The sequence below is a fragment of the Glycine soja genome, chromosome 6 (genome assembly GCF_004193775.1).
Source record: "Glycine soja cultivar W05 chromosome 6, ASM419377v2, whole genome shotgun sequence".
In the NCBI taxonomy this organism is placed as follows: Eukaryota; Viridiplantae; Streptophyta; class Magnoliopsida; order Fabales; family Fabaceae; genus Glycine; species Glycine soja.
In genome coordinates this window covers 9,061,242-9,084,553 of record NC_041007.1, presented here as the reverse complement: position 1 = coordinate 9,084,553, position 23,312 = coordinate 9,061,242, and the positions used below count along the sequence as shown (strand labels likewise).

The window sequence follows — 23,312 nt, the reverse complement described above, 5'->3', positions numbered from 1 at the left end:
GGCCTTTCCTTTTATACACGAAAAGCAAAAGCAAAAGTACTATAATAGTAATGCCCCTAACACAAATCTTTGATCAGATAACGAGTAGGTTCGAGATTTAACAATTAAAAATATTATAATAATTAACATTTTTATAAGAATTTGTTATTTTTAATTTCTTAATTAATGTCTGAAAAACACGTATTAACAGTACTTCTTTGTTTTTTATAAGTTAATTACAAATGGACACACAACACTGTTGTTAGCTCTCAGAGATCCATATATATATATTGTTACTCTCGACTAAAACGGCATCCCTCTTTGCGTGTTTGAGTTAATTCATTGTAAGGCACTTTACCAAGCGTGTTCTCAATTGTTAACATAACTAGTTCAGACAAACTTGAGAAAATAAATTAATCAGAGAAGCATACGGGTCATATGCTAATTAAATAAAGAAAAACTTTTTTAGTAATTAGTATTGCAAAAAAAAAAATAGTTGGAAAAATTATTAGCCTATTTTTTGTCCTTTCTTCCTTTATTTTTAAAGTGTGCCCAATACAATTTTTTAAATTGAAAAAGGAAATGTACTTGGTATAATTGAAGAAAGAGGAGTTTGATCGACCCCTCCTGACATGACAATAGAATCTCTCTATTTATCCAAGCAAAGCTGATTTGCTTCCGCGTGTCAACTATACATTGAGTTGTTTCTCGCCCAAATTTTCATCATTAATTTCTTTTTTATAAAGTTCATCATTAATTCTTCAATTCTAAACCACTAAAATTAAAACATGGTACCTATTACTTGCTTTTATTATTGACAATCTATCTATCCTAAAATAGACTTTAACTTAAGTATTAATGTTATATTTAATGTTATTAATGTAACATTTATATATTTCGAAAATTAATTATTAAATAAATAAAATTTATTACAAAATTTATTATATATATATATATAATTTTAAATTTATTATGTTTATTATTTATTAAAAATAATATTTTTTAATTTTTATTATAAACATTATAAAGTAGTTAAATTAAAAACTAAAAATATATTAGATAATTTATTTCTTAATTTTTATTCTCAATTAATAATTAAATAAATTATTTAAAATTAAAATATATATTTGTTAAATATTTTTTGTTTTTAATTATTATCTTTCGGAAAATAAAATAATTTTCAGGTTAACTATATATTATAGATCTATTATTATTTATAAATTTAATTATATAAGTAGTGTTTAACCACTATTAACATGACAACGAGTAAAGTGCCTTTATTTATTTATTTTTTGAAAAAACTATGTTGTAAGACTTTTTATTTTTATGTTAGGTCTTTTTAAAAAAAATGAATAAAAATATTTTTAAAAAAATTACATCCTAAAAACTGTATGGATATTATGTTTTTATTATTATTTAATTATATATGAAATACATACAATATTACTAGCATTAATAATTAAAATAGTATTGTTGATGGAAATAATAATATCAAAATAGTGACCAAATAGCTTTATAAATCAGTCGCTGTTTATACAAATAACTTATATTATCAGTCGCTAAATCAATAGCTATTTTTACCAATACTTTTAGTTCCCTGTCGTGTTTTTCTGGTAGTGATAATTTTCATATGTATATGATCCTTTTTTGTTCAAATGATTAAATTAAATATAATCAACCAATAACATAAAGTATATTTTGGTATATATATATATATATATATTAGATGCTGAACCTAAAAGCCCAACTTAATCAGGTTAACTATGGGTTAAATTATTCAATAACTTTTTGAACTATTTGCAAATTTTTAGATTGGTTCCTACACTGATTTTTTTAATTGGGTCAATAAACTAAAAAGTAGGTTTCTATTATTGCTTTTCTTGGCGCTTAAAATCATCACAAGATGACAATTGTGACCGTTTTAAAAACCCTAAGAATTCATAAAACAAAAATATGATCAAGATCCTAATTAAAATAATAATAATTTAATGACCTATTTAAAAATTCACAAATAATTTAAAAAACCTACTAAATAATCCAACCTTGATTATTTGGCAATGGCTGTTCAAATCTACATCTGTTTTGGAATTAGCCTTAACTAAATGACAATGGTTGTGGTTGATTTGGTGATTGAAAAAAAAATGAAGGAGTATAGATCATCGATTCAGATTCATTTTATTAATAATTAATATTTACTAATAAGAAAAATGACAATGACTTTTTGGATTTATCTATGTTTAGGGGTGTTTTTGTCTCGGTCTAGTTCAGTTTTTCATCGAAAAGTCATCTGAACCAAACTTAAAAAACATATACAATTTAGTTTAATTTGATTTTCATTTAAAATAAAATCCAAACCAAACGGAATCAATATTTTGCGATTTGATTTGATTCAGTTTTTGCTATTTTTATTAAAATATTATTTCATTAAAATTTATATACTCTTTTTACATTTTAAATAAAAGTACATTAAAAAAATTGTTGATAGCAATTTATGAAATTTATTAATATGTTAAATCTTCTGCAATCAAAATTTGTAAAATTTTATTTATTTTAAACCATACATAACTTAAAAAAGTCGTATGGAAAAATAATAATATGCATTATATAAGTTTCACATACACATCACTATAAAATATTGTAAAACTTAAATAAGACACACATAAAATATATAATAGTGAAGTAATATAAGTTTTAACACAAGTGTTACAGTTTAGATCAATTTCAAAAATACAAACCGGAAATCGAACTAAACCAATCGGTTTTAGAAAAAATCATCCAAACAAATTAAAAAAAATTTGGTTTGATTTGATTTATTATTTTTTTAACAATTTTTTATTTTTATTTTAGATAAATTTGGATTTAAACATCCTTTGTTTCTTCCAAAATCATGTCCATTTTTCTATTTAACGCTGAAACTTATTTTATTAGCTTCAGTCCAGTTTTTTTATATCTAATATGCAAGTTTATGCCACACAGATGCTCAACCATATGCTAGAACTCGCCCACTTAGATTAATAGCATTAAACTACATGGAAAGATCATTCGAAGAAAATGAAAGGCACTTGTTTTCGGGACCCGTCCTCATCAGGCATGCAGTGCTTACATGCTGAACTGGAAGCAACTATGAACTACACATGCTTACAGATGTTAGTCAAGCCTTTACTCTTTAGAGGGAAAAGTTGATATCCAAATTAAAAAAAAAAAAAAGAAAAAAGATTAGCTTCTTGCAACAAATAAAAATTTGACGAATATGTATCGTGCAAGGTACTTACCTTTAACTGCTTATCCCTAACAATTATAGATAATAATATCACCATGATCCAGTTTGTTCTCTTGTACGCTGATCAGCCAAAACTTCCTCGATCCTCTCTGCTTCCAGATTAGTGGCAAGAAAAGTATTGTAATGCCATTCTAGCTGTGTTTTTCTCTCTCCAATCTACACCTACGATCATTATCCACAAAGTTAAAATTTATTTTTCTAAGTGACTATTTTTTATTTTAAATATGTTATTAGTGTAAAATATTATCTGTTTTATCTAATATTTGTAATGTTTAAGGTCTTTCTTTGAAGTTTTAATCATGATTTTTTCCATTTAAAAGACTTAAATTGAAACTTTAATTAAGAAGATCAAATTAATTTTACTTAGACCAATAATTTATGTTTTTTTCAAGTGACTATTCATATTTGATTAGAAATTTCACTTATTTTAAGAAAATGTATTATTAAACTTAATTTATATATTTAACATTTTTATAAACAATATTAAATTCCTTCAATTTAATTGTTTAACTTAAAATTCTAATGAAATGAATTAAATCATAACTTTTTATAATTTAAAATTAATTATTAATTCGTTAGGCAACTTTATTTTAACATATAATATAAGTAAGTTTGGGTTGTAATAGTATATAGTCATAAATATTATATTTCTTTAAAATTTAATATACAGGATGACTACAATAATATTACATGATTCAGTAAAAAATGTTAAATTTATATTCTATAAACGTCATTATTAAGTAGATAAAATGTTTAAAAGATATTATACCGACCACTCCACCAAGGTTAAAGAAACTATATATACATATATATTATATACAGTAGTGTGCTACCAAGCTAACCTGAATTTTTTCTTTTTAGTATTTCTTTATTTGATTGCATGGCTTCCTTTGTTTACTACTAACACAGTAACACAAAAAAAGTCGCGATTGATATATGGTTTGGCATTAATGTCATCAATGATTAAGTATTAATTAAGGGATGCTAACTGATAAACTACATGAGCTCAAAATTCACTAAAAATACTCATAATTAGGGCCAAGTTAACATTAAAATAAAAATTAGTATCACCTTAAAAAATTTAATTTGTGAACAACTCATAATCTTGAGAAGAAGAAAAAGAATTAATGATTTGATCCCATGTTAATTATCCAAAATTTCATTTCGGATAGACCGGATGGTACGTGCATACTGCATACGTGTAGATCCGAATGCGCAGCTTTGACAAAATGACCAACGCAATATTCTTCCTGCTGTAGTACCTAAATAGTATTGTATATGTTATGAAAATTATCATAAAATTTTAAGATTTAGGCACCCAAACGGGCCATCTTCGGTTCTTATTAGTTATTACAATAGTACGTACGTAGTTAAAAAGAGAGGGATGGAGAGAGAATGTTATCAATGGCTGAGATTTCTACTGCAGAGACAGCAGAGGATCTGAGTTCCCAAATTTTACATACAAATAAGGAATTTTATACGGGGACAAAAAATTGTGTTTTTGGTCTTTTTATTTTACTTTAAATTAAATGTGATCAAGATCTCATTTGATATTAATTAATTTGATCCTCAAATTATAAAAAAATATATATGAATTTAGTCTCTTCTAACTTCAAAAAACCTGATGAAATTTTAGAGAGTATAGACTAAACTCACATTGTTTAAAATTTGACTAAAAGTTTAGAATTAAAAACATATTTTTCCTAATTTTTTCTTTCAATTTAGGTATTAAGCTACGACACGTGCGAGACTTTGAAAATATCTGGTTAGAAGAAAGTAGTTCCAAACTAATATAAAATTCCATAAATATGATGATGATAAGAATGATATTGTTTTTAAACCAATCTTCTTATGAGAAGTTTCTCATAAATTATACAGGGATTATGTTTTTTTACATTGATGACAGTTGACTCGATTTCTACATTATATTTCATGTACTTGTAAAGTGGCATAAAGAATTTTAAAATGTGAAGTTTATATCCTAAAGTTTTTGTATAATATGAACAAGGGATATATATAAACATTTTAAAATTAAAAATTAATAATTTCAGAGTAAAGTGACTGATAGTTTTATATAAATATTATCCCAAAAGGCAATTAATTTTTAGTAAAACTTTTAATGGTACAGTTTCTTTTGGTAAAACATACTAATTAAAATGTTTTGCATTACTGTAAACATTGGTTGCGCATGCAATACTATCTACTTCTGTATTATAAATTAGAATACACAAGACCACTTAATTTGAAATGTGAGACTAATTAACACTTCTTTTACTTTGTTAATTAGACATTTTCAATATTTTCTGTGTGTCTCTTTTAGTTTTTTTATTTCAGATACTATTTTCATGAATATTTGATTTTTATTCGTCTCCAAAGTTTAAATGTTTTGGATAAAATCCTTGTGTTTCTGAATTGGTTTTAATAGATTAACAATCATTATTTTTTACTAAATATTAGATGGACCTATATTTGAAAACTCAAATAAAGTATAAAGACTTATTCGATTATATTAATTACCTGTCAAATAGATTCATAAATTATATCTAAATTTTTAATATATCATTATAGTTTTTTTTTATATGAAAAAAGACAGATTCTCTTAACAAGTAAGGACTAATTTAAAAGTTTAGAAGTATAGGGGTCAATTTTATCTTTTAAATGTAATTCTTTTTAAGTTTTGTAACGGAGTTTAATATCATTGTGTGATTCATGTAACCACTTTAGCTAAGGTGAAGTTTTGTTGTTGATTTATTAAAAAGGTTATAAGAAAATCACATATTTAAATTGAGATATCTCACCCAACTTTAACTTATGGAAATGACGTGTGCTTGAATAATGCCTTTGTACTAGGTGCAAATAGAAGAGTGGTTTAAAATAATTATGATGGGTTGGGGAAAGGGTAAAGAGTGTGTGGCACAACTCAGCCATCAAAATCAAAAGGCAGAAACAGAAAATATCCACAAAGAAATGCCCGTGAAGGGAGCATTTTTAAAACTAGTAGCTGAAGACCAAGGAAGGAACAAAAGACATTAATTTAAAAACAAGTTTGAATGAGCACTGAGCACTACCCACAAATCATCCCCAGTTGATGGAGGGATGTGCGAGAATTAAAGTGGCTTGCTTTTTTAAAATTGATCAATTAATTAATCTTGTCGATCTTGTGGGACAAGGGAACTACAAATATAAGGAATCTTTTTTAGCATATTGTATTGGGATTAGGATTTCAGCTTCAGCAGTTCAAAAAGAACTGCACAAATGCAGTTTAAATCCGTGAGTTGTAATTTATGTGCAGAATTTATAAATTTCTTTGTTGTAAAGTTTCAAATTAATCGGGTTGATTTATAATTTAATATCTATAGTGAGTGTAAAATAATTTACACTTTTAATCAATAATAAATCATAATAAATAAGACTTTTAATTTACTTATTATAAAAGCTTGTAATTAACTTGTCAGGCATGACTATGTGACAAGATGATAATAAAAAAATATTACATTACTAGTGTATATATTATAATTTTTATACTGCATGAATTTACATTTTTTTTAGGGAATTGACTAACAAATTAAAAGTGATTTTTAATGCATCCCTAAGATAATTTCTAGTAAAAAAAAATCTATTATCGATGCCTTAATTAAAGTATGCAAGGCTCAAAACAAAATAACTTTAATGGTCATAATTTTGTGTGGTTCTATATGAACTAAACAGATATAAAATAATTTACCATATAAATAAATATAAAGCTACACTTAACTAAACAGTGCTTTTATTATTCGTATGTAAAGTGATCGAATAATTAAAAAAAGTTGTAAAAATTATGTATAAAACAAAGTACAGGTCATTTCCAGGTCTAAATCAAATTATTGTCAATGGAATATTCATGCCTACGTAATAAAAGCAATATATCAGCATTGTTGCATTGAAAAATAAATTGGAATCACCCATAAAAGTGCTAACAAAGGAGGCGTGGTATTTTTCATAGCCATGCCCCCATGTATTTAACAATATTATTGTGAATAACAATATATTAGTTTCATTCATTTGGCTGATTATAAACTCATCACGTCAAGTATATTAAATTTGAAAATAACAAAACACATATTGCATTCAGTATTTAAAAATACAAATATAGAAATGGGAACTTAAAATGGTTAGTTAAAACTTGTGATTTATAATCAATTAATTTTAAATTAGAGAGAAGCACTTTTGATAATTGATTGATAAATAAAGAACGAAGTTGAGTGTTGAAATTTGCTAGAACATCTAGGGAAGTCTATTGTGATAAAGGAAATGCTTTACAATGCTATACAACAAGTTAAATTATTGTGCTACATAAAGTGCTTGCTACATATATCTCCAGAGTTAAATCTTCACGTTTTTTTTTTTTTTTTGACAAAATCAAAGTATAGATATATTAAGAATAATATAAAACCAACCTTTATCAACGAAAAACAAGAGAGTATACATACACAGCAATATGTATAAGAATTATTCTTATGTTTTTATAACTCCATGTAATCATCATTAAAATGGGAAAAGAAATAAGCTCAAATCCGACCTGTATTAGGAAAGTGACGCCCATTTCTACCTAACACATCAGTGTCATTGGACTCCCAGCTTACAAGTGGAAAATGGGCCATGCTGAAGGATTGAATATTTTGCGTGTCTCATTTGCTTTCATGCGTTCTCAAAAACATGCACTCTTCCATGATAAGGGTTAGACGCAACAATAAATGAGAAGCTGTCTCGTTGAGAGAACCAAAGTTCAATTCAAGCCCTAAGAAAGAAAGGTCATTGTTACCAGGACATGCAGCCGCCAAAACGATAAATTTAGACTCTTCACAATTTCACACCCCTCAACAGGTAAGCACTGAAGAAAAAAAGTTAAATGCAAGCAATATCTCCTATTGTAGGTGCAAACTGCAAAACACGCACATTAATTTCCCAAACTTTGTCAATATACAAAAAATAGTGTTAAATGTAAGGTACTATGGTTACAAAACAAAATTTCGGAACTGAAACGGGTTTTATTGTTGATTCAGAGCAGCCGCTATCTTTTTCTGGAGGAGCTCCACTCCTAAACGTGGGGACAATCGCGGTAAAGCCACCTGGAAAACAGGACAAACTTCACATCAGATGACAGATACAGAATCACTTCCTCTATAACTCTTACTTTATTTATTTGGTGGTCATAGGCATTTCAAGAAAGGGTAAAGAAATCCTAGAACCAATTCTTATATGCTAAAACTTGCAAATGGCAATTAGAGCAGCGTGCCACACAAGCTGCAAAAGTACTGCGTGGCAAACCATATGGGAGGAGTATTGATTAGTTAAATGAAACTAAACAGGGAGAACAAACCAGAATCAAACACTTGGACTTCGAGCATAAGTTCAGAAAACTAGTATCTAAAAACTTCTAATGAACTGGTTTTGTTCCATGAACTTCATCTTCATAAAGATGGCTGACCAAAATGCTATTTTACATCGAAATGAGAAAAGACAAACTTATATGGTACATCTTCAGACTTAAGGCCAACATTTAACTTGGGCCAATAAGTGGCTGGGCCAGCACCAAGGATAAGAGTAAAACTTCTTGCACCTCCAAATTTTGCTCCTGGCGCCCCGCCCCCATTACATTAAGGAGTCTCCAATCCCTAATGTAATAATGTCCAATCCGTCATGTAAATTACACAACGGATTGAACATTCCTTAATGTAATGGAGCACCAAGGAGGTGCAGGAAGCAACACTCCAATAATAATGGTCCTAGTTCAGTTAGGATATTATTTTTGGTTGGGATGAACGAATGACCCCCAAACCGTACGTCCTCCTTTGATAAGGCAACGCCTAAAATGATCTGTGTACAATGGATCTCTCTGAAAATGAATGCGGCAATAACTCATTCTTCACAATGGCCAATCTAACCGAACGCAAACGGACACAATACAACCTTACAACCGAAATTGTGGACCAAAAAACACCTTGCAGCCGATTTAATCCTCATATCATGAAAATGCGGCTTATTTGTAACAAGCTTAAAGTATAATTTACTCATTATATTTTTAAAGGGGCTTATTTGTAACAAGCTTAAAGTATAGCAAGCTTTAGCTTGAGGTTGAAGGGGTGTTAAAATATATGAAAAACATCCAACAATGTCTGGATTATATCTTAGAGTATCTTAGATTATGTTTTAGCCTCTGACCACCCAATAGTTACGTCCAAATGATGTGCAAACACTAATATTAGTGGAGACTGGAGAGGAGAAATCTGACCAAAATGGAAAAACTTGAACAACTAAGTACTACAATAAAAAACATGGCATAATAGTGAAAATTGGGGAAAAAATGAGCTTAATAGGGAGTCAAGCAACAATGCTAACCAATTGGACACAATGATTACTCAAATGAAAAGTTATAAGATTGTAGTGCTTAACAACAAGCTGAGTCCAAATCAGAGGGCCGCATCTTATAGCGAGAAAGCAAGGATGAAGAATAGTGATATCGAATTCAAAAAAGCACTGCCAGCAAAAGCATCCATCAAAGGATGCTATTTCAAACACCAGGAGAACTCTTTGTCCTATGCTACTGATTGCCGGTTTGCCTACAACTACAAGCATCAAACTTTAACTATTGAAAGATATTTTAAGAAAACTAAGGAATAACTAACTAAGTAGCGGTTGGTCACACACTTCTGCAAAGAAACATAAGTCCCAGCTAAATCACAATTCAAAGAAATTAGGCACTTGCCTACCTTGTAAGTTGTAAAACTTCACCAATGAAAAACATATGCATTTCATCCTAAGGCCCTCAAGGCAAAAACTACCCCAAAACAATTTCATTTTGTACTTCCACCGATACCAAAGCGAGAATCCTCCACTGTGTTTAATTATAGAACTTCGAAGTGATCAATGAAACAGAGTAGTGTGACGGAACAAACCTCGGTGCCATCGGAAAGCACTTTGGCCAACACAGGTATCTCATATTGGTAAGCGTTTTCCCACTCAGGATTGGTAGTTATATCCCTTATCTGACAAAACAAAAACCAAACATCAAATAAAAAAAAAAAAGCTCGTACTCAAATCATAGAAACGCTTACAAGGTACGAGAGAGAAAGAGAGATGCCTGCAAATCAACGTCGTGAAGTGAATCGGTGCCAGAGAGTAAGAATGCAGCATGAAGCTTCTCTTTGAGGCCATCGCACAAACAGCAACCGGGTTTAGAGTAGAGGACGAGCTTTCTAGAAGGTGCAGCAGATGAAGAAGAAGAGAAGGGTCTGAATTTGAAAACCTTTTGTCCTCTTAACAACAAAAGTGGCGAGGAAGGCCCTGCCACTGCAAACGCTCCCAAAGCACTTCCGACCACCATGCTTCTCCACACAAGTACAACAATCCTCACACTGACTTTTCTATCACCTTAAACCCACGCTGTTCAATGGGTTGGGATTTGCTCATTTCCCAAGCCCAATAAATTTTCTTTTGGGCTTCTTAGTTAGAATTTCAACCCTGAAATGGGTCACTTGGTTAATCCTAGAAGATCCTCTTTAACTTGACTTGTATTAATTATGTTTTGACATGACTTTTGTAGTTGTATTAATTTTGTCAAAATTACTGTACTCGTGAAGTCATCATCGCCTAGATCAACATTTTTTTTCATCAGCTTAACTTATTTTTAACTAGCAAGATTTTATTTTATTTTCGTCATTAAATTGCATGATTTTCAAGTGTCACTAGTATGCATTATTGGTTTGACCGAACATGTCGATTCAACAGTAATTCTGGGAACAGACCTCCAATATGATTCACCTCAATGCTTGGTAAATTTCTATCCGAACTTATTAGTATTCTATAGAATAATTCTAATATTAGTATATTCAAATACTTTTCTAAAAATATTTAGACTTTGGACTAATTATCGTTTTCATAGTTAGATCGGATTAAGCTGCTAAAAAAATCAGGTTGAATTTGTTAAAAAACACATTACATTAATTAAGGTGACATAATGATAAAGCTAGTATTAACTATTAAGTGACATGACTTTTTCATCTTATTAAAAAAATGAGAAACTGCTAGTATAATATAAAGAGGAATATAATAAACAAATACATTAAGGTTAACTAGCAGTGGTATATAATAAACTTTTATACTAGTAACTACATCTTTTTTTTAAGAGAACTAGTAACTGCATCTTAGTAGTACAAGTAACACTTCATTCGTATAAAAGTTCACTTATTTTCATACAATTAAAAAAATCTTTAACTTAGTGCAATTTATACATCAAACATTTGTGCACAAACATAAGGTTAATCCACAGCTCTATACATATATTGTTTCATCTCATCAATAGCATAAGCGTTAAACATTTTCCTAAATTAATGTAGTCTATCCCTTCTTTAAAAACAGGGCATATCAGTCCCTTTCACAGGAAATAATTTGCAACAAATATTTTGAACTGTGAATGCTTTTTCCAAGTGATATAATGACGAAGGAATTCATAGATATAGTAGATGCTCAATAATCAAAACCAGTCACCATCATTCCATTACCTCCAGGAACGAACCAAACTCTCCAATTTCTGCATAGCCCTTGCAGGGGCAAACCACAAACCCCAATGACACATGAAAGGATCCACAAGAAGAAAAACTATACAATGTTGGAGTCATCTCTAAAACTTGAGAAAACAATTTGGTGTGGGTAGGTTTCATAAGAAAGCAATATCTATATGAGCTTCTTCTTCCGAAAGAATCGTTTCAGATACCACAGCTGCAACCCTGAAACCAAAATGCAGATGCCAAGCGAAAAGATACTGAACCAAGCGACTCTAGCATTCGTTGTTTCACTAACTTCCCTCATCTCTGCTTCCCTGTAGCAATGTCCAAGAAAAGGGAAAAGGGAGTTTTGAAATGTAGTAATCAACATAATGAACGATTTGCAATAATTTTACAGGAGTTCTTTCTCAGCCACCCTTCACCATCATTGTTACATAGTGAGGTACTTCAAAGAACCTAATTCATAAAGGCCTCATAACAAAAAGATTGCATCCTATTAAATAAAACTGAAATCAAGCAGCATAATGAACACATGAGCTAGATTTACCTATTCTTCAAATAAATTAGGTTGTCCCGGATGGCTTCCACAGCCCCTTCAAGTTTCCTTAGCTCAAGTTCAACACCCTAAAACCAATTCCCAAAAGGAATATGTATACCATTAAACACTTGGCACAAAAAAAAAAACATTTATAGATATTGCAAAGGCAATCAATGATGAGTTTAATTGTATGTCCTATTTATATAAATTATACCATCAACCAATCAGAAATTATGATAAACATGACATTTAAAATAGTTAATGTAAAATCTAAGAAACTTGTCATATATAGTAATCTTGAATTAATTTATTACTTCTATCTTGTCTTTTCTTGCTACGGAGTCCCAATCTTTGGCATGGATTCCAGTTTTCCATTCAAGGCTGATTGTGGTCTCTCCACCACCTTCTTGATGTTTGTTATCCACCCAAAAGCATGCCACGTAGTTACCAGTTTCGGTAGTTGTAAATGCAAACTGACCGTGAGTAACATTTTCATTCTGGTGAAGATTATTTCCATAAGGGGATGTCACCTACGAAAAAAAAAAGAAGAAAAAAAGAACAATTATATAAAACGAGTTGGTCAATACTTGTACTTTGAGAGTTTGAGTCAATTAAAACCTTATTTCACAATATTCGGGTTCAAGAACAAGGAAGAAATCTACAAATCTAGTCTAGCCCCAAATCTGAGAAGGATCTACAACTGGGCATGTGAATAGCAACAAATCAGAATCAGAAAATTCAATAAAAAAGACTTCTTTTTTATATACCTTGGCAGAAATAGTTTGAAGTTGGTGACCCTGGACATCATCGGCTACAACATAGTAATCTGCTAAAACGACGACGTGTGTCTGGATTTCCTCGGACATGCACTTGGTTCCCTTGCTGGGGATGGTTAACCATAGAGCCTCGGTAAGAGTGGTGAAGCATAACAGCAAGAGCAGAGAGCTTAGGTTGATGTCCTTGGCCATTACTACTCAAGAGGGTTGTTGACCTATGAATCCAAAATCAGATACTCTAAAACTTATGAGACCAGATCTAAATTTGTCAATTACCCACGACACATTAAAGAAAGTAAATAATAAGAAAAGTAATTTTACTGTTTACTTGCAGGGGTTAATAATTTAATATTATCCAAGCGCACACAAGTGCGCGTAGAATTGGAGTAGTAGGAGTGACGCATTTCCAGAGCACGTGGCAAGCTATTCACCAATCACAATAATGACGCCCACATCTTGTTATGAAATGTGGCATTAACACAACCTTTAAATCACACGCTTGATTCGCGTCTGAATTCACTGGCTGTTGGATTTGGATGATCATTATAAAAAAAAAAAATATTTTGTTTTAATTTCTTTATTTTTAGTATTCAACTATTAATTTCGAAAAAAAAATAAGTACAAATATGATCATTTTTATCGTCATTAATTAAAATCAATAATCTTTTCTTAAGTCAAATGTGATTTTTTATATTTTTTAACACTTCTTAAGAATATTAACACTTTTTAATATTTGATACAATTATGAATCATGTGACGAGTGTCACATCACAGTATAAACCAAAAACAATAATTTTATTTTTTAAAATGAAATTAAATAAATAAATTTATAAACATCAAAATTAAAATATGCCTATTTGTACAAATTAAAGATATATTAAATATTGAAATAGAATTATCAGATCTTCATTGTTTGTTTGAGAGGGTAAATATTTTTTTTAAAAAAAGAGTCTTTTAGTGTGTCTCACGTTAAAAACAATTGCCCCCAAAGTGTCATGAATCAAGGAAAAATGGGTTGCGAGTTAAATTTAAATTTTAATTAATATAAAAATTATAAATTTATTTATTTATTTTTCTGTCCATACCAACAAATGAAAAAAAAAATCTCACTTTTCTCTTTCTTATTTATATTCTTTTATGAGAGAAAAGTGGAAATTTATTCATAAAAAAATCATAATGTTTTACATCATAAGCAACTTAAGATGATATTTGGTTTAAAGGAATGAATGTAAGTTATAATTGAATTAAGATGATTCAGAGATAATGTTGTGAGATAGGTATTTGTTAGAGATTAATTAGAAATGTAGTTTTTTGAAAAAAATGTAGGTCTCTTAAAGTAAAACTTTCACTTCTAAAATGATATGAAATGAGGTAAAAGTAGAAAGAGGAGAAATTGTATGTGATGTTGTAAAATAGATTATCTTTTTATCCATTTTTTTCTTTCTTTATCTATTAAATTACTTTAATTTAAATCTTTCATTCATTTTACACTTTCTTTCATTTCTATTAAATTATTTTACTTTAAAATCATACAATTAATTTTTTTTTTGTCTTACTTTTTATTCAATTACTCTCTCTTATCAAGAAGGAAACTCATTATATTTGTGATTTTTAATAAATTTATGTCACCATTGAAAAAATACTAAGGATTTATTATTTTTTAGTTCTTAAACTTTTTCATATTTTTTATTTTTGATTCTTCATTTTTTTAATTTCTTGATTTTTTTTCATTCTTAATTTTAGTTTTCTAAGGAAACTAAAAATAAATTAAGAGACTAAAAGTAAAAATAAATAAATAAAACTTAGAGACTAAAAACAAAATTAAAAAAATATAGTAAATCCAAATATACAAAAGAGAATGTTAAAAAGAATATTACTAGCATTCTCTTGTGTGTGAAATGAAAAGTAAGTATATATTTACTTTCACTTCAAATTTGAAATTAATTAAATTCATTTAGTAGTTCAATTTAAATCAAATAAATTTTCTCACTCTCACTTTTCTAAATTAGCAACCTTCTCAGTTCTTACTTGAAAAAATCCACGTTTCTTCTGCTCAATGCTGATAGCGTACCATTTTCTATATGTATATAATTGTAAAATATATCTTTAGTCCAAGATTAATTTCTTTGAATTCAAAGATATGAAAGCACTAAAAGATGAGTTATCTCTTTCCAATTAAGTTTTTTTCAAATGCAATAGTGTTTGAAATTTTGTTGAAAAATAATAAATAATGTTTATAATATTATAACTATTAATTTCTAAAAATCATATCCAAAACCTGTGGAATCAAAGACACTAGTAGTGTATAGTGTACTGCTTATAGTACCTCCATAGCTCCATCCTATTTCTCAATGCACGTTCAACATCAATCTCACTCTCAGATTCCAAACACATCCTCGTCTCAAATTCATGCAAGCATGGCAGTACTAGGTAGCCCCTAGGGTGGGTGTGAGGTCATTGGTGGAGAGTACTATTTTGTGCCAACTGCCAAGCGATATCCAATCTAAAAATTGGTCCTACAAATCACAATTCTTTCTGGCTGAATTATTTAGTATGTCCTTTTTCATGGGTGTCTTCGTCTGTGAAAAGGGTACGGATATGGTCCTATAGTTGGTACGGGCCAGTAAGGACAGACTAGGGTACAGATGTAGTACCTTATCAAAATGGCTCAACCATGCATGCATCTACTACATTTTATGGTCTAGTAGTTCGGCAGCATGCCACCTACACTACTGTATTTCCGTAATTTATATTGGAAGCTCAACTATGAATAGATATCTGTAGGCCAATATGTCTTGTATCCGTAAAAAAAGATGATATAGTCATTTAAGTTAAAAGACTCGTATATTAATTAAAATAGTGTGATGATCCTTGCCCCTAGTGTAATTTTCTCCCAAGAGGTTCATGTCCATTACAAATTACAGAGTATATTTCATATTTCATTAACCTTTATCATTAATGTTATTTCAGGTGTGACAGGAGATCAAGATTTTTTTTGCCTTTCAGTATTGTAGTATTGACCTGTTATTTTGAAATACAGCGAACTTATTACAACAACAACGCTTTATCCCACTAGGTGAGGTCGGCTACATGAATCAACTTTCGTCATAATGTTCTATCAAGTACCATACTTCTATCCAAATCATTAAGTTCGAGATCCTTTTTGATAACCTCTCTTATAGTCTTTTTGGGTCTTCCTCTGCCTCGAATTGTTTGTCTTCTCTCCATCTGGTCTACTCTCCTCACTATAGAGCCTACCGGTCTTCTCTCTACATGCCCAAACCACCTAAGTCTATTTTCCACCATCTTCTCTACGATAGGCGCTACTCCAACCCTCTCTCTAATAACTTCGTTTCTAATTTTATCCTGTCGAGTCTTACCACACATCCACCGCAACATCCTCATCTCTGCTACACCTACTTTATTCTCATGTTGGCTCTTGACCGCCCAACATTCTGTTCCGTACAAAATCGCCGGTCTTACCGCAGTCCGATAAAACTTTCCCTTTAACTTGATCGGTACCTTTGCATCACATAACACCCCCGATGCTTTTCTCCATTTCATCCATCCTGCTTGAATGCGATGATTCACATCCCCTTCAATTTCTCCATCATCCTGTATTACAGATCCAAGATATTTAAACCGTGTGACTTGAGGGATAATATGGTCTCCTATTTTCACCTCTGAGTTAGAAACCCTCCTTCTTTTGTTGAACTTACATTCCATATACTCCGATTTGCTTCTGCTTAGGCGAAAACCATGTGTTTCTAGAGCTCGTCTCCAAGTTTCCAACCTCTCATTCAACTCCTCCCGTGACTCTCCAAGGAGGACTATGTCATCTGCAAAAAGCATGCATCTCGGCGCTATCTCTTGGATTTGTTCCGTGAGGACATCCAGAATTAAGGTAAAAAGGTAGGGGCTAAGGGTTGACCCTTGATGCAAACCAATTGTGATGGGAAAATCGTCTGACTCTCCACCCTGTGTCCTAACACTAGTCGATACCCTATCATACATATCTTGGATAGCTCGAATATATGCAACCCTAACCCCTTTCTTCTCTAGAGCTTTCCACAAAATCTCTCTAGGCACTCTATCATACGCTTCCTCCAAGTCAATAAAAATCAAGTGCAAGTCTTGTTGGTCCATGCGATATTGCTCCATCACCCGCCGTAATAAATAGATCGCTTCCATGGTCGACCTTCCCGGCATGAAACCAAATTGATTCTCAATAACTTGAGTCTCCTTTCTTAATCTCCGTTCGATCACTCTTTCCCATAATTTCATGGTATGACTCATGAGCTTGATTCCCCTATAATTTGCACAATTTTGTATATCCCCCTTGTTCTTATAGATTGGCACTAACGTGCTTTTCCTCCATTCCTCCGGCATGCGTTTTGACCTCATAATTTCATTAAAGAGTTTGGTGAGCCACTCAAGACCTCTATCTCCAAGAATTTTCCATACTTCAATAGGTATGTTGTCTGGCCCCACCGCCTTACCGTTACTCATTCTTTTCAACGCTTCATTTACTTCCTGTTTCTGAATCCGACGATAGTACTTATAGTTCCGGTCCTCTTCTCTTGTGTCTAGACTGCTAGAGTCATATCCATATCCATCATTAAATAAGTTGTGGAAATACGCCTTCCACCTTTCCTTGATATCTTTTTCATGCACTAAGACTTTGCCTTCTTCATCCTTAACACACTTTACTTGATCCAAATCTCTAGTCTTCCTCTCTTTACCCTTAGCAAGCCTATATATAGATCTTTCTCCGTCCCTGGTTCCTAGAGCTTGGTATAGTCCGTCAAAAGCTTGGGCTCTTGCCTCACTCACCGCCTTTTTGGTTTCATTTCTAGCTATCTTATACTTATCCCAAGTTTCAGAATTTCTACACCTAGACCACTCCTTGAAACACTCATTTTTCACTCTAATTTTGCTCTGAACACTTTCATTCCACCACCACGATTCTTTACCCCTAGGTCCAAAACCTCTAGATTCACCCAACGTCTCTTTAGCCACTTTAATAATCTCTTGTGACATCTTGTTCCACATATCATTTGCATTTCCTTGTGATTGTCCACACCATCCCTCCCATATCTTTTGTTGGAAGATTCCTTGTTTCTCACCCTTCAAGTGCCACCATTTGATCCTTGGTGCTACCATAGGACTTCTTCTCTTTGTCCTATCTCTAATTCTTACGTGCACAGCAAACTTATTATATTGAAAAAAATTGTATACGCCTTAATTTGTTTGGATCAAATTGGTCCCTTTTTAAACCTTCTTAAGACAAATTAAGTTGATGATGCTTACCAACTGAATATACAATCGAAACATAAATGCAGTTTCATTGTAAACTATTCACGGACTTATTAGCATAATTATATGTGCTATATATCACACTGAACTGAACTTTAAACATATAGCTATTTGTTTTTAATTAATGAAAAAGGCACACGAGGTCTTGTAAACTACCATTCAAGCTCATTATAATAACTAATTACCAACTGAACTCACTCAAGGAGCTTTTAATTCCTTATTTTTAATCTCTTTTATTTTCAATATTATTTTTATAGAATCAAACCCATTAAATAATGAATAACGGCCATCTTCACTTTTTTTCTGAGAATGATTATGTGCACAACCTCCTGCATGCGCACAAAGTTATTAGTTAAAATCTTTTGATCGAACTATGCGAAAACATTCATCACACTTTACTTAAAACCAACTATATATGATATTCATACATATATATACACCTGCATTGTCATTTTAACTCTCTCTCTCTCTCTCTCTATAATATATATATATATATATGAAATATTAATTCATTATACCTTTTACTTTCTCTTTTCCTTCTTTTTTTCTCCTTCCTAACATTCCATTCCCTCGGCCTCTTATATATAATACCAAAAATTGAGGTATTCAAATAGAATTAATCTTGATAAGTTGTGCTCATTGAACCAAATTAAAGACTTTATAACAGTAATCAGTTATTTTTAGCATAAACTATCAATTTGGACTCTTAAATATTATCTTTTCTCCTAAAATTTTTTCAAAGTCATAAAATATATGTATCCCCACATTACCAAAAAATAATAAAATATATAAGCAGTCTCTCTAAATTATTAAATGTCCATCAATTTGGGGGTGCGGGGATGAAGTAAAAATTTTAAAATAAAAAAATCTATATTTTAACATTCTAAAAAAACACAACCCTTTAAAAATGATCTTAAAGTGGTGCTAATATAGAAAGTATAAAGTTATAAGTTATTTCGTTCTATCATTTTTTCATACAATATAATGAATTTCTATTTCATTCCATTATAAAATATTCAAACAAATATTTTTAATCTATTTCATTTTAATCCATTATGCTTCATTATGTTCTGATTCACTTCACTCTATTCTTTATCATCAATTCAGACAACTCTTAAGCACTATTTAAGGGAAATAATAGTGCTTTAGAGATGAAATTAATGGTTTAATTTATTCTTCATTTTATAAGTTCACATAAGCTTCTAATCAATATAAAAAGACTACAAAATATATTATCAACATAAATATTATTAATTATTTTATGACTAATAATAATAATAAATAACTATTATGTATTAAACAAGCTAATTGACCATGCGTAACAGAATTTTTGAATAGGCTGATCCACATGCTGGCATGACCAAACAAAATTTTGAGGTAACTCAAGGCTTATTTTCTTTTCTTTTAATTAAATCAAAAGCTTTATTTTTTTTAACCTGACCATTTTAATAGATAGTTCTGAACAGTCTTTCGGAGTCTTACGTTCATTTCTATCTACTACTCCACGTTCCAAATTTCGGAATTTAAGTATTGGTAAATTAAGACGTATATCATGATCATGTTCACACATATAATTGGTTGGTAGCAATAAGTAAACCAAATTCGAGAAGGTCCAGCTAATCCAATGGATAAAACCCATTTGCAAATGAAGTTTCCTTCAAACATCCAACAACCAGAGCCTCCTCTTCTCAGAATATTTGAGCACAAAATTCTAAATCAAATTGTGCGTGGCAAGAGCATGTGCGCATCATTAATATGAAATAAATAGCATGTCAAAGACCGTACTCTTAGCTGCCACGCCCAATTATAAATCGATTACCAAGCTATTTTCTTGGGTTGTTGATTTAAAAAATGTCCTTGTGTTCATTGAGAGAGCTAAATGTCTTGAATATTAATCTATATTCTGTGTGTTCTCTCTACAAGTCCCAAGTATGTAACAGGGGAAGGAAGCAGGAAAGGAGGAGAGGACACGTACGGATTGACGACACTATTCTCTTCAGACATGCATTATCATTGGGGAGTGCAATTGTTACTACTAATTTGTTATTACTTTTAATCAATTTGACTCTCATTAATTGTTTTGTTCACTCTCAATTCGAAATAAAGGCACTGGCACACCCATTTCTAAGTTTATAGTATATCTGATTATATCGTACCTAATGATTCACTACTAGAAAAGTGGGATTTTACGACAGCCATTTTACGTCGGTAGATGAAAACCGGGTTAGAAAGAATATAATGGCATTTTAATAAATAAATGCAACACCTCTACTACGGTTTTCGGAAACCATGTTAAAAAAAAGCGCAGTTAATACTTGAAACCATGTTAAAAAGGCTGCTCATCTAACTTGGTTTTGACTTTTGAGATAGTAGTTTGAACAAATAATAAAACAATTCATGTACATCTCTCTATATTTGATATTTTTTTTTTAATCTGGGATTCTTACTTTGTAATCCTTATTCCTTGCACATTGGAAGATCATTGCAAGCGGACAATAACAAAACCTTTGCTGTAAAGCTGACAAAACTCACGCTCATGTTTACCTACTGCATAAACATGAAATAAAAAAGTTAAAATATACTTATGTATTCAAATGTTAATGAGATATTTACATATTCAGCTCATGCATAGAGATTATCGATATATTTCCTACATGAGGACTGAATTTTATAATATTTTTGAACCCGTGAAATTCAACTTTGACCCAAGTTAGAAAGAGTCACTTGTTCCTAAAAAGCGCTTTCTTTTCCTCACATATCCTCCAGCATGTGAGCTGAGCTGGCATTTTCTCAAAGTAAAAATCAAACACTTGGCCTTTGTGTTGGAAAAATTATTCTGCAATTCAAGAGTATTATGTGTTTATGATTCACACTGATCTCTATAACATGTAATCAAAATTTTCAATTTATAAAAAAAAGTTAATAAGATTGTGTTACACAAGATTGACTAAACCTATGAACACCTAATGCATTTTTTACCATATTTTTTTTGAAGCAACAAATACTCAAATAGTTGTTTTTCTACCACGAAACCAAACACACTAGCAGTGTTCTTGAACCATTTCGCTTTTTGGGTTTTATATTTCTCGCATAAGCCATAAGTGATGCTGGATTAATTGTTAGATTAGATATGTTTGATAAGATTAAATTACATTGCTTGCAATCATATGATAAAAGTTAGAAAAATAAGAGTAAAAGTATAGATAAGGATGGCAATACTCAAAAGTGTATATATATAAAAAAAAAAAACAAGTAGGGAGGATAAAGGAGTGCAAAAGTCAAGTTATGCAGGCGTTGCGTTAGCATAATCATGTTAAGTAAGCATCGTTAGAATACCGTTGAGGTGTGTGAGGCTAGCTTTGATTTAATTATTAGTATATTGTTCCGTAGTTTAGAGAGAGAAAAGGATAACAGACATAAGCCACAGTTGATGAGGAAAGGAGGGTCCATGACGCGGTTTTGCAGCTGAGTACAGAGAAGCAACAGCTGTTCGATTGCATATGCAAATGGGCTTCACTATTGAACTGCGCGTCGAGTGTTGTGCACATAAATATTTTACCTTGCAAAACTTTTTGTGCATTACAGCTTCAGTTCAAAATCCTTGTCAAGCATCAGCACCTGGAAGCTACGTCTTAACTTTGAGGGAATCCAATGTGTTCCTCTCGATCTCTACATACAATTTTAGTGTAAAAAAATAAAAGCAATACTATAAGATAACATACAATAGCATATAAACCATATTGCTTTCTTGAAATAGTTACAACTTAAGATGACATATAATAATATGAAGCATATTTTTTCCATTGGAAACTTTTATATATGACAAAATTATGTAATAGACAAAGAAAGTTTTGTTAAAAATGAGCACAACTTTTTAGGGAAATTTCGCAGGGTCTATTCCCCTGAAATGTTAATGTGCACGTCAATGGGTGAAAAATTTTACTACACTGTTTGCAAAGATACAATTTTGCCCTTTCTTTTGGAGTTCAATCTAAGATTTAATAAATTGGGTGTCATCAGGGAAAGATGAAGACTTATTCCAAAGTCAGACCTAAAACAGACAGGAAGATTAATGTACTTTTTTTTCCTATTTCTGATTGGTCCATAGCATTCGAGTTTAATGCATCTATATATGGATTGCACACTTCAATTATAAGTCGTGGCGTTTGAAATTTTTTTCATCACTTGTCCTTAGTCATTTGAGTTGTATTAACCACCCTGCAAAGTTATAATCTAAAAAGTCCTATAAGATTATTTTGTACCGCCGTAGAATTTGACATTGAGCATCCAGAAATTAGCATTCTGCTAGGACTAAATCAAAACTCTTCCGAAAGAAAATTAATATTTAATGCACTAGGAAGCAAGCTCATACACGGCAAGTAGTCAAAATGTGTTGAAAGAACAAGCCAGATATATCTTTTGGTGCTAAATAGTAATTAGGTCAGTTAGATTAGTGAAGCAGAAGAGTTAATTTGATTCTTCTAGCCAAAAAGTGGATGATATGTAGCATGATTACTACATATGGTCACAATTTAGTATTACACTGTGAGTTTAGTTCAGTTTAGAGATATAATAATTTGTTGTTATATTTTTTAGAGAGTTCAGAAAATTAACTATTTCTCAAGAAAAAAAGGTTACCAATTACTAAACATGTAATTGGTGAACAACTTAGTTTGTTAAGATAAAAGCTTAACATATGGTAAGTGACATAAGTATATATTTTACACTTATGAAGGAAGCTTCAGTAAGAAAGGACAGAAAAGTCATTTTAAGAACTAAGTTGTCTTTATTAAATTGAAATAAACTAAAAACCATCGGGGACCAATGTTGGTATCTTGACTACCGAGGATTTGCTAGTTGCTACCTTGAGATGCAAGCCT

The 23,312-nt window shown here is 30.9% G+C and overlaps 2 protein-coding genes across 2 annotated transcripts; both read right to left on the bottom strand.

Moving 5' to 3' along the window:
- Nucleotides 1-7,725: 7,725 nt before the first annotated feature.
- LOC114415396 lies at nt 7,726-10,747 on the bottom strand. The gene is made up of 3 exons (XM_028380058.1): nt 10,380-10,747; nt 10,195-10,284; nt 7,726-8,367 (listed from the first exon to the last, which is right to left on the bottom strand). Exons 1-3 carry the CDS (start codon nt 10,620-10,622, stop codon nt 8,287-8,289), a joined length of 414 nt encoding a protein of 137 aa, XP_028235859.1. The 5' UTR covers nt 10,623-10,747; the 3' UTR covers nt 7,726-8,286.
- A 718-nt stretch (nt 10,748-11,465) lies between these two features.
- On the bottom strand, nt 11,466-13,388 carry LOC114415395 (transmembrane emp24 domain-containing protein p24delta5-like). The gene is made up of 4 exons (XM_028380057.1): nt 13,108-13,388; nt 12,655-12,870; nt 12,350-12,426; nt 11,466-12,116 (listed from the first exon to the last, which is right to left on the bottom strand). Exons 1-4 carry the CDS (start codon nt 13,306-13,308, stop codon nt 11,972-11,974), a joined length of 639 nt encoding a protein of 212 aa, XP_028235858.1. The 5' UTR covers nt 13,309-13,388; the 3' UTR covers nt 11,466-11,971.
- Between the last annotated feature and the right edge of the window lie 9,924 nt (nt 13,389-23,312).

Excerpts from the sequence above, each read along its gene's own strand:
- LOC114415396 (XM_028380058.1), bottom strand. The coding sequence starts at position 10,622 with ATGGTGGTCGGAAGTGCTTTGGGAGCGTTTGCAGTGGCAGGGCCTTCC. Across the intron at positions 10,285-10,379 it reads TTCACGACGTTGATTTGCAG|ATAAGGGATATAACTACCAA; the intron begins GCATCTCTCTTT and ends TTGTTTTGTCAG. Across the intron at positions 8,368-10,194 it reads TGCTTTCCGATGGCACCGAG|GTGGCTTTACCGCGATTGTC; the intron begins GTTTGTTCCGTC and ends CCTGTTTTCCAG.
- LOC114415395 (XM_028380057.1), bottom strand. The coding sequence starts at position 13,308 with ATGGCCAAGGACATCAACCTAAGCTCTCTGCTCTTGCTGTTATGCTTC. Across the intron at positions 12,871-13,107 it reads TTCAAACTATTTCTGCCAAG|GTGACATCCCCTTATGGAAA; the intron begins GTATATAAAAAA and ends TTTTTTTCGTAG. Across the intron at positions 12,117-12,349 it reads CTAATTTATTTGAAGAATAG|GGAAGCAGAGATGAGGGAAG; the intron begins GTAAATCTAGCT and ends ACATTGCTACAG.